General features: G+C 41.2%; 1 protein-coding gene across 1 annotated transcript; it reads left to right on the forward strand.

Annotated features, from left to right (window-relative positions):
• The first annotated feature begins 380 nt into the window (after positions 1-380).
• kcna1b (potassium voltage-gated channel, shaker-related subfamily, member 1b) lies at positions 381-11,381 on the forward strand. The gene is made up of 2 exons (XM_084909191.1): positions 381-1,259; positions 1,551-11,381. The coding sequence occupies exon 2, from the start codon at positions 1,721-1,723 to the stop codon at positions 3,209-3,211; it is 1,491 nt and encodes a 496-aa protein (XP_084765317.1). The 5' UTR covers positions 381-1,259; positions 1,551-1,720; the 3' UTR covers positions 3,212-11,381.
• Positions 11,382-11,591: the final 210 nt, after the last annotated feature.

Genomic DNA, 11,591 nt, shown 5'->3' on the forward strand with positions numbered 1-11,591 from the left:
GCTGCTAGAACAGTTTTTTTCAAGTAATTTAGATGTTGACTGTAAATATATGATGATTAAATTCTTTTGTATTTTCGATCTTTGAAATAAAATTCAGGATGCTTTTACTTTTTTCCCCCCTGGATTTTGTTTTTGTAATTCATTCCACTTTGTTGGTGAGTTTCTTTTCTTGGCATTAATGAGCTTCCATACATGATGGTGATAATTATATTTCCTCTCATGTATGAGGCTCTCTGCGTGTTTAAATAAAGTTGTTTTTTTTTATTCTTGATTTTTCTCTGTTACACAGTCAGAGCAGATGAAGTCTGCTGATTTTTCTCTGTCTCCATAGCAACACGGGGGTATTTACACCAGCATGCAGGTCTGACTGTCGCAAACTGCTCAGCAGCCAATTACAGAGGCCAGTTTGATCCTCTGCAGATTCCTGCAGTCAAACCTGAGACCTGCTCGCTGTGAGACACCTGCAGCACAAACACGTCGAACTGGTTACATAACCCATGATGCAGTGCGCTTCTTTCGCTCTCGTTCCTGCCGTTGTGGGGCGCGTGTCCGCGGATCCTTCATGTGGATTTTAGCGGAACTTGACGGACAGGAGCCGAGCAGCTCAGCTCGACCTGCTGCACGACTCTCCGCTGTTTGTGCGCACATTCAGGACCGGAGCACCTGCTGGCTTTTACAGTCTGTCTGCACTGCGTCGAACCCCCCTCCTCCTCTTCCTCACTCCCCTCCCTCCCTCTGTCGCTCACTTATTTTCTCCCTCTCCCTCTCTCTGTCTTTCTCCTCATGAAATCCTGCAATATGCTTCCAAATTCCCGGACGCGGACTCTCTCCTGAGCCGGTTTTCCTTCAAAGCCTCGGATTTTTTTTTAACCGTTTTTACCGCAGAGAAAATCACGAGAGTCTCTGAGTGCGGATGCTGCTGCAGTGCCAAGTCCTCCCAGTCCTCCCCTTCAGACTGAGAGCCAGCTCTTCTTGGGAGTTCTATCTTTTTTCCAGCATGATTTTAAGAAATTGTCAGTCAGGATTTTTGCTGTCTGAAGCCTACTCCTTCTCTTCTTTCTCCTCCTCCTCCTCCTCTCTCTGCGGGCTTCTCCGATCGACACTGAAAACCTACACCAAGAGGATACGGATGTTGACCAAGACAACATAGTCTATTAATATTTCAGAGCTACTGTAAAGCGATATTAAACCCCAGGTTGTGGCGGGTGGCTGGGGAAGGTGCACAGGATCTCCATCTGCTGCTCTCCAGCTCTGCTCAGGTGGGTTTTATGTGTCATCTTCATCACTTGGATTCAGGTTGAAACTGTGTGTTGGTGTGAAGGTGAAAAGCTTTTCGTGGCTGAAGGCTGAGTGATGTGCGCAGTGGGGCTGCAAACTCGAGTACTGATGTATGCGGTAAAATTACAGCAGATGCAGCGCGGCTTCTGGAGGTGCTGCAGGATTTTTTTTCTTCCCTCTCAACAACAGGAAGCTCTCCAGCCAATGAAACATGTCTGCGGTGAAATAAAACCATGTTTGAGTGACGGCATGTCATTTTTTCTGTCTTTCAGGTGAGAAAAAAGAGATGTGATGGCGATAGTGCTGAGGATGATGATGATGATGGAGAGGGAGGTTCTCCACAGCTCCTGGCCGCAGTAGGAGCTTCTCCACTCCAGCCTACCGCCTCCTTCTCTCCTCTACACCTAAACTTCCTCTTTCTCTCCTCCACCCGCCAGGAAGGATGACTGTGGTGTCCACAGAAAACATGGATGAGACTTCCACCCTGCCGGGTCACCCGCAGGACCCCTACCCGCCTGATGATGACCACGACAACCATGACTGCTGTGAGCGGGTGGTTATCAACATCTCAGGGCTGCGCTTCGAGACCCAGCTGAAGACCCTCGCCCAGTTCCCGGAAACCCTACTGGGGAACCCTAAGAAGAGGATGCGCTACTTTGACCCCCTTCGAAATGAGTACTTCTTTGACCGGAATCGCCCGAGTTTTGACGCCATCTTGTACTATTACCAGTCAGGAGGACGGCTGAGGAGGCCGGTCAACGTGCCGCTGGATATGTTCTCAGAGGAGATAAAGTTTTATGAACTCGGTGCTGAGGCAATGGAGAAGTTTCGGGAGGATGAGGGGTTTATTCGGGAGGAGGAGCGACCTTTGCCTGAGAACGAGTTCCAGCGGCAGATCTGGCTCCTCTTCGAGCACCCAGAGAGCTCGGGGCCAGCTCGGGGTATCGCCATTGTCTCGGTGATGGTCATTCTTATTTCAATAGTAATTTTTTGCTTGGAGACATTACCAGAGCTGAAGGAGGATCCCAACGACCGGATTCGCATGGTCGGCAACACCACCATGTACTACAAAGCAAGCGTCCTCACAGACCCTTTCTTTGTGGTGGAGACGCTCTGCATCATCTGGTTTTCCTTTGAGTTGATAGTTCGGTTCTTTGCCTGCCCAAGCAAGGCAGCGTTCTTCAAAAACATGATGAACTCTATCGATATTGTGGCTATAATCCCGTATTTCATCACTCTTGGCACAGAGCTGGCCGACGACCAAGGCAACAGGGAGGGTAAGGGTGGCGGGGAGCAGGCCACATCTTTGGCCATTCTCAGGGTAATCCGTCTGGTGAGGGTGTTCAGGATCTTTAAATTGTCCCGACACTCCAAGGGGCTCCAAATTCTGGGGCAAACTCTAAAGGCCAGCATGCGGGAGCTGGGCTTGCTCATTTTCTTCCTCTTCATTGGCGTGATTTTGTTTTCCAGCGCTGTCTACTTTGCGGAGGCTGAGGAGAAGGACTCGTTCTTCTCCAGCATCCCAGATGCTTTTTGGTGGGCTGTGGTATCGATGACAACAGTCGGCTATGGGGACATGTACCCTGTGACCATCGGAGGGAAGATTGTCGGTTCGCTTTGCGCCATAGCCGGAGTGTTAACCATCGCGCTGCCGGTGCCAGTCATCGTGTCCAACTTCAACTACTTTTACCACCGGGAGACGGAGGGTGAGGAGCAGGCCCAGCTGCTCAACGTCAGCAACCAGAACTTGGCGTCGGACACCAACTCGAGTCGCCGCAGCTCCTCAGTCGTCAGCAAGTCGGAGTACATGGAGATAGATGAGGACTTAAACAACAGCATTGACAACTTCAGGGAAGCTAACCTTAGGACTGCCAACTGCACAGCTCCCAGCCAGAACTGTGTTAACAAGGGCAAGCTGCTCACCGACGTGTGAGGCGGCATGCGACCACCGCTGTAAATATTGTAGAAATATCTGGATGCTTTATATCCATTGGTGCATTTTATTCTCATCTTTGCATTGATTCATTCAGACATTTGTGGAGACTTTAATGCACATGTGGTCAAATTATTTAAAAAAAAAAAAAAAAGAGAAAAACATTTGTTTGGCAATAGTACAAAAATCTGCAGGTTCGGGGAAACATTTGAGAAATTATTGACAAAGTTTAGTAACTTGCACCCTTCAATTTTCTAATGGTTTAAACATTAAATGGAAGCTTCGCTAATTTTACTTTTAGTCAAGGATTTCCATAGACTGTATATAAAAATATGGATGAAAGGTATAAAGAGTGAAGCTAGTGCTGAGGTGGCTTAAACCTGCATTCCGTCTTCTGCAGTGGATGACCCCTCTTTGAGAAGTCTATGAGAAAATGAGCCTACTGCTTACCTGACTTCTCAGTTCAGCAATATTTTCCTGATGAGTTTATGGTCTCAGTTGCTGGTTTCAGGTCTTACTGAATAAAACACTTTGGAAATTACCGGCCTGTTCGAGTCATATGGGACGATAAAAGAGGGGCGGAGCTAGAACAGAGCTTCCTCGTGACTGTCTGAGCGTGTCCCTCGGTTCCTCATTCATCCCAGATCTCATGCTTCATGTTCAGATTCCTGGCTTCAAACGAGGCTTCACAAAACAAAGCGTGCCATCGTCACACTGGCTACATCCATCTTTTATATACAGTCTCAGAAGTTAGTTTAAATGTCTCAACTTGTCAGTTTATCTACACTAAATTTTGTGGTAAAAACTGGACCTGTGGATTTAAAAGATATGAAAAGGCTGCAAAACAGATACCCACATTGCATCCTGGGAAATGCAGTGTTTTGTCCCAAACTAGAGATGGAAAAGTAAGAGTATTTCTTTGTCCTGTTTTATATCACTTTTAACCATTCTTCCAGCTCAGTGTAAAAAGAAAACACATCCTTTTGGAAGGAGGAACACTCACCTGATGGAGTGTACCTTTATCAGAGTTATTACGGTACTATCCTCTTAGAATCCTTTCATAATTACGATTTAATTTAGGATGAATTAAAAGAAAAACTTTAGAGCAAAGCAATACAACTTTTATCTGTGCTGCACTGTTTGACAAAGAGATATTACGCCACAGAAAAAAATGGATCAAAAGTAGGTTTAAAAGTAACAGAAAAGATTCAGAAAGTATCAAAAGCAAGCTAAGACAATGACATATATGCAAGGCATATATTGTGAATTTAATAGTAGAAATGACTAATTGTACAATAATGAATCGAATGTCTTCCCGACACCTGCCAAGTTTTGTGCAACAGGCCGAACTTTCAGGAAAAAAAAAGGAACAGAAAAAAATAATTAAAGCCCAACTGAGATTCGAAGAACGATTTCCTCCCTGAAGAAACGCTTTCTGCGTGGATTATTTCAGGTGTGTCTTTCTGCGGCACATCCAGGGAAAGTTTGGAAAATGTGACGCCGGATGTAGACCCCGGCTTTTCAGGCACCTTATCAGAGATAAACAGGAAGCGTGCCGAGCCTTGTGAAGGATTACGTGCATCGCTGCTGCTGCTATGGGTCGGCTGGAGGTTCCCTGTATGATGCCATGCAACACTCCTTTATATAGAAGCATGTGGAGACTCTCTTCTCTCTTATATCGGCATGCACAAGACGTTACCTCATTTTATTTCTACATTCTTCTGTGCGTCGAGCTCCATCTCCCGCTCCTGGATTTTTTCTCTCATTTGTTTTCACCAAAAGTGCACTGGCTGCTTATTCTTATCATTTCAGTTGTTTCAGAGCATTTAAGTGTTGAATGTTTAAGGGAACAGGAACTCTTCTTCTTTTGAAGATTATGGCATGTCAAAATACTAAAGCATTATGGCCTAATTAGCTATGGTATAGCTACGTATACTCAATGCATGACGTCAGTATTAAATTGCTTGCAGTTGGGAGGGACCTGGGGAGGTGGAGGATGATGATGATGATGTGTGTTCTCATTATTGTCGCGCTAAAGACAGAATTTGGTGCATGATGGAGCTAAACTGTCGGAGGGAACAAATCTCCTAAAAAAGAAGAAAAGAAAAACAAATTAAGAAAAAAAATGAGATATAGCCGATGATCTCTAAAAAAAAAGATCTCATGAATTTCATCCTCCGTTTTCATTTGTTTAAAGCTTCGATCTTGGAGTGCATGGGATCATTTCATGTGATTTATGACCCCAAGAAGGAAAGCAGTAATATTTAACAAATTTCATAGATATATCTATAATTAGCGTCTTAGTGCCTTGAAGCCCTTCTCGTTCTAAAATTGACTGAAGTGCCTCCCGTTCCAAGAGAAAATCAAAGAGCTTACTGTGTGCAGCTTCTCCTGCCATAAAGATGCACTGCTCCCTGCACTTATGGAACTAAACACAGATGAACCCACATGTTCAGAATTTAGTCCTGATTCCTGGGCCTAAAAAACACAAAGAAAAGCTTTCTGGGATGATGACACACAGCATTCGTGCAGGAAAGTTCAAATATGGATCATTTAAGATTTCCTTATTTTTGGTACATTTGGAGTTTGATGGTATGTATACCACACGGACACTCAGCCCTTCCAGATATTACCCATTAGAAAAGTAACATGGAAGTGATGTGTTGGATGTTCAGATGGAGTGACTGTTGAAGGACAGGAGCTGCTCAGCTGGTTCAATTAGAACAGGACAGAAAGGTCAAACAGCTCGATTTAATAGAAAGTCATGAAGGAAACGGTCAGAAACCAAGGCCGACAGTTTGAGGATGGTGACCCTCATGCTGGTGCAGTACATCTGTGCATAGGTGTATAAAGAGGGATATTATAGAGTGATTGCCGTGTGTAAAGTCCTTCTTACAATAGATATGAGGAAAGAGGCAATCGGTGATCGGGTGATGAGGTGTGATGAGCAGAGAAAGAGCAGTGAAGAGCTAAACCCTGCGGTGAGCGTGCCTCTGTCATAGTGTCGTAGTTCGCATGTTGTCTGAAGGTTCCTACAGACTGTGATCTGATCTGTGCCCATATCTGTAGTCAGAGCACATAAGCTTCAGGTTTAAATTAGTAGTCTGGACTCTGCTGCTGAAGTCTGGATAGGCTTTGGTTGGATGTAGGTACCCTCCTCTGTGCACAGCAAAGAGGGATTATAACAGCACCCTCATCCACCATCATCCAAACACCGAGGTGGTGTTTAACCCTCCACTCGAGCTCCGAGCCTTCGAGAATAAAAGCCGAGCACCACTAAAGTTCTTCCTGCTGCCTTAACCTTTAAATGACTTAACATCAGTTCTTCCTTTAATTCTTCACATGAATGCTAAAAGAAGGCACTTCAATGAGCTGCTAAGGGAGCAAAATACCTATTCAGACACATGAAACCAATAAAATTAGTTTCTTATTTATACCAGCTAACTGCACAGAACTGTATACACTGATTAAGGTAACAAACATTTTTAAATAGCCACAGAAACGACACAGAAAAATAAATTTAAAATAGTATGTGATCAATAACTGGTGCTAATTACGGCTCATTATTTTCACTTTTTTTAAAGAACTAAAATTAATTTGGAGGAAAAGTAAAAAAAGTGGCAGCTCAAAGACCACTTTGTTAGGTACACCTTTGAAATCTAGAGTCATACATTTCCTGCCTTTACAAAAACCGCCATGTAAAACAGGTGATGATTTCTGTTTATTACAAAGCTCTTTCTCAATTATGTCACATTTTTTTAGATTTTACAGGTGTACCTGGGTTTTAGCGCAAAATGCAGATTTTGTGGTTTCACCAAAAAAGTATCTCACTTTCAGAGAAATTTCTTAAAAATCTAACAATTGTTGGCAATCTGTGAATACAAACATGGCGTGGGCATCCTCGATGAACTTAGGGCTTCAGCTGAGGCACAAAAACGAGATGTCAGCATTAGGGAGCCTATGAACTGAACAGAACAGCAGAACACTGCCACCTTCTGATGCCGGGGACCAAAAACTGCTGGAGATTCGACCAGAGTCTTTGGAAAGAGTAAAAACTGCAGAGAACGATACTTCTGTCATCGATCTGCAACACCTTCATCTGCCTCTAGTCACTGCCGTGTTTGTGATGCTTTTTACTAAGCTCGTCCTGAGTGAAAGGAAAAAAGCCTCTGCCTGTGTGTGGATGATGGTGGATCTGACCTCAGTGTTTCCTCTGCAGAGCGTCTGAACATTACCACGGGTGTTAGTCACTCAGCACGCCAGCAAAATGGCACTGCTGTTCGTACAGGGGAGAACCTGCCTGTGTCAGGGAAGACTGCTGTGATATTTTTTTCTGTTAAAACATCGGCTTTAATTCCACACGGTCAATTTTTAGTGACATTAACAGCTGTAAGTGATTAATCATCACTTTTAGTGTTAAAAAATGTTTTAGACTGCATCCAAGTGTCCAAAAATCCATCCAGTCAACAACATGACTGTGAGGGCACACTAGAGGGAAAGGATCAGGACACACACACACACACACACACACACACTTATAAAATATCAACTGTACCATGTGGACATCAGAGGAAACACAGGCTTCATTTTTGGTTAGCTGGGAGCGTTTATAACTCACTCGAAGTGATTTGAGACAAGGCTTAAAATGTCATTAATAACTGTCCAATCACAGGTTCTTCACCCCTGAAGTTTCCTTAACTTTTAGAAGGTACTGCCACAACTTTTCCAGTACTGTGCTGGTGTTTTTTATTCAGTTTGTAAGGCCGGCCCGCTCTGCTGTGGTCGCTATAACGACATTCTGACTCATGTCTATTTCACAGAAATACGAACATGAATGTTATCACGTTTCTCTGGTGGGAAAATATCAAGGATAAAAATGCTGGATTTTGATCCTGATCCTCACTTCAGATAAAAACACCTGCAGACTTTCAGGCTGCTGTTACATTTGAAGCTGAACCTCAGAGTCAGAGCAGCAGTGACCCGAGGAGTCCTCTGCAGCCACCCACACAGCTGTTTTCACTCAAGTCTGTGTGGGCATGTGCAGACTGGACCTGGGACCGACAACATTTATCACTAAAAAACTAAACAGAGAGTTCAAGTTAATCAATTAATTATTTATTTATGTAACCACCATGTTTTAATTATTATTGTAGGAAAATGTATATGTGGTGCCATATTTTACTCATCAGTCTGCACTTAGTCACAAAATGAAGTTAAACGCAACACACAAGATTATATTTATGCTTTCTTGGCTATTAACCTTGAAAATACAAACTATTATTAATGTGAAAAAGACTACATAATCTGAAACATGCATGGTGGTATTTTCAGGTAACTTTTTCCATAAGATGCAGAAATTAAAATGAGTCTAATTTTGCATGCAATAATCTCGTTCATACCAAAACAGTTTGGACAAATTCCAGGCTGGATGAAAGATGAATTTGAAAATGAATAGCTATTAGACACTAATAATCCGTGCACAAAGTGTGTTTGTGTGTGAGAGAGAATTATTCTAATTTATTCATGCACATGAACAGTTTCAGCTTAGCACGATGTATACAAGCACAATAATTTTGTTTATGGATAAACTGAGAGAAGTCTTGTTGTGTGCAGAATTATACATTACAAGAAGAGTTTACAGAAGTGTCTCCCTGCAACTCTGAGATGTTGCTGACAAGAAAACGTGTTAATGATCTGATTTGACATCATGGTGATAAAAGAGCCTTCTTGTGTGCGCCAGCATTTTTATCACAAGCAAACTGGAGTCTCTCTTTTGCACTCAACTATCATCCATTTATAAAAACAACAAACAAAAAAACCATCTATTTTCAGCCCTGCCTATGATTAGAATTAGATTCAAATTATTATTTGATCTCTTTTTGTCGAGAAGTTGTCTTATTGCTACATGATACTGATAAGAAAAATTGTTTTCTTGATGCATAAATGTTTGTATTTTGTGTCACAGTTACTGATTTCCAAAATTCTTATTTTAAGATTAACTTCTGGCACAGAGCACAGCTTCATTTGGGACTCTTGTGCTTCCTGAAACTTTAAATGTATTGCTGCTGTGAGTGATGGAACATCAGGAGGAAGGTTTATTGTGCGTCTTGGCTGTGTGTCATCATCCTTTTACCTTTAAGGCTTGTCTTATAAACTGCCGAAGAAAAAAAATCCCTTTAATTAACATTTCAGTCTGATGGAAAAATTAATGCATGCAACGAAGGTGCTACGTTTTAAACATGCAGTATGTTCTGGGGAGCAAAATTACAAATTCCACATGTTTTTAAAGGAAGGATCACATTTAAAATGTCTATATTTTTTTCTTAACAGCTGTTTAAATTTGTGATGACATCCAACATCAGGGTGATCGGTCGTCTTCTTGTGGTTTGAAATTCTGTTTGTTCATACTTGTTTACCGCAGGCCAGAGTTAGAGACATATCTGCACCCGAATGGACCAAATCATCATCAGAGCAGCTAAACACACGGATGGTACACAAACATTTTCTAGATTAAAGCTCATGTGTTTGGAGAGATTTTATAGTGTGTAGTTATTTTTAGAACCTTTATCATTTGGTTATGCAGTAGCGAGGAAGAGAAACAAGTTTTCTTTCAAATTAAAGTCCAGTTTTTATAACTACTGTAAACAGAATTTATTTAAGAAGCTTCCAGCTGCCATGCGCAAACCGATCAATTAATTAATTTGCAGATGACAACATTAAATGAACTACAGAGCAACCATTTTTATTCTATCTGCGTTTTCATTACAGGATGTTTGATTTTTTACAAATATTATTCGGACTGCTGACTCAAGCCATCACTGCAGAGTTTCTCCGCCTTGAGGAGATCGTATATCCGTATCTGTGTATTTAAGACTGAGTTATTACAGAAAGTGTTGTGCAAACACAGAGTGCAGGAAGCAAGAAATCAGTTGTTGGAACATTACCGACTGTGATTGTTTCCATTCCATTAAAATCAGACATTAAGAGTCTTTACTAATTATTGATGAATACCAACATCTGTGGGGTTTGTGGTGAAGATTCTTTCTAAATTGAATATCTCTGGAGAATTTTTCAGCAATATTTAAGCTTTTTATTGCCACTGAATTAAGATGGAAGAAGGAATTGTCTTTAAAACTGAAACTTCAAGGAGAATATAATGAAAATTATAGGTTAATCAGTTATGAACAAAATAAATATAGTTTATGTTTTAATTTTGCAACATTAAAATTAATAATTAATCTTGACCTTTGAATGACTTTTAGTGAATGACCTTATGTAGCTGATGAAGGGTTGATGCCTGTAATCATCTGGAAGAGGGCATAAATTGAAACTTCCTTGTGAAAGTTCACCATTGCATTTTTCAGCCTTGAAAATTCAAATATCCAGACATTCACAACTGATTTTAAATTATATTCTGACCATGAAAGTGAGTTAAGCCTTCAAAATGAAGAGAAAATGTACATCACAATTTACAACAGTTAACCCAACAGATTTTGGGTTGAGAAACTCTGTCTTATGTCATGTTCCATAGGTTTTTGTGATATTTAAAAAGCCATGACGCAAGTGAAAATGATTCTTATGATGCAGAATTATAAAAAGTATGTAAATGTGTTTCATGGATTTTTGGAAAAAAGGTGATTATGTGCTGATGGTTTTTGTCAGCACTGCAGTGTAAAGAGAAGGTGCATGGATGAGTGAAGACTGAACTGCATGAACTTAACATTAACATAAATTTATGCTGGTGGAGATATATTTTTGCTTAAACAAACACTCGAATGATTGTTTGTCTTTTTAGAAACTCATAAAAAGATTTCCAGCTGGTTACTTTGGGACGAATTATGTTCAGCTTAACATTTAGCTTAAGTAAGTCTGTTCCCTCTTAGTCTCAAGCCAAAGTCATCATTTACAAAATAATATGATAAACGTACTTGTTTCCCCTTTGCTGGGGTGCTGAGATCCTCCTTGAACTCCGCAGTCATCAACATCGCAATACGTCTGTTTTATTCTGCTTTTATTGCTTTTTTAATCTTAAAGGCTCTTACTGGAGAGCACAGCGTTTGTCATTTGTTGTTGAGGCATAGTCTGTAACCTATGCAAGGTTAGTCAACGGCATATGTCCATTCTGATTATCGTCATATAACAGCAGTTTCAATAAATCTTCAAAGATGAACCAGTTCCTGTGATTCATTTAAAAGCACTCCATGTGGACTGTTTGTCTGTAAGGTGAAATTTTCTTTGCAGACGACCAACCCGTTTATGTATTTTTACAATCAGTTTAATAGCTTCACATGTAAATACCACAAAGCCACAGTTAATGACCTAAAGACACTTGAATAAACACATTTATCTACATTTCTCATGAAAACTATGATGGTGGTCG

This window comes from Perissodus microlepis, chromosome 17 (genome assembly GCF_051167445.1).
Source record: "Perissodus microlepis isolate ML-2025 ecotype Zambia chromosome 17, ASM5116744v1, whole genome shotgun sequence".
Taxonomy (NCBI): Eukaryota; Metazoa; Chordata; class Actinopteri; order Cichliformes; family Cichlidae; genus Perissodus; species Perissodus microlepis.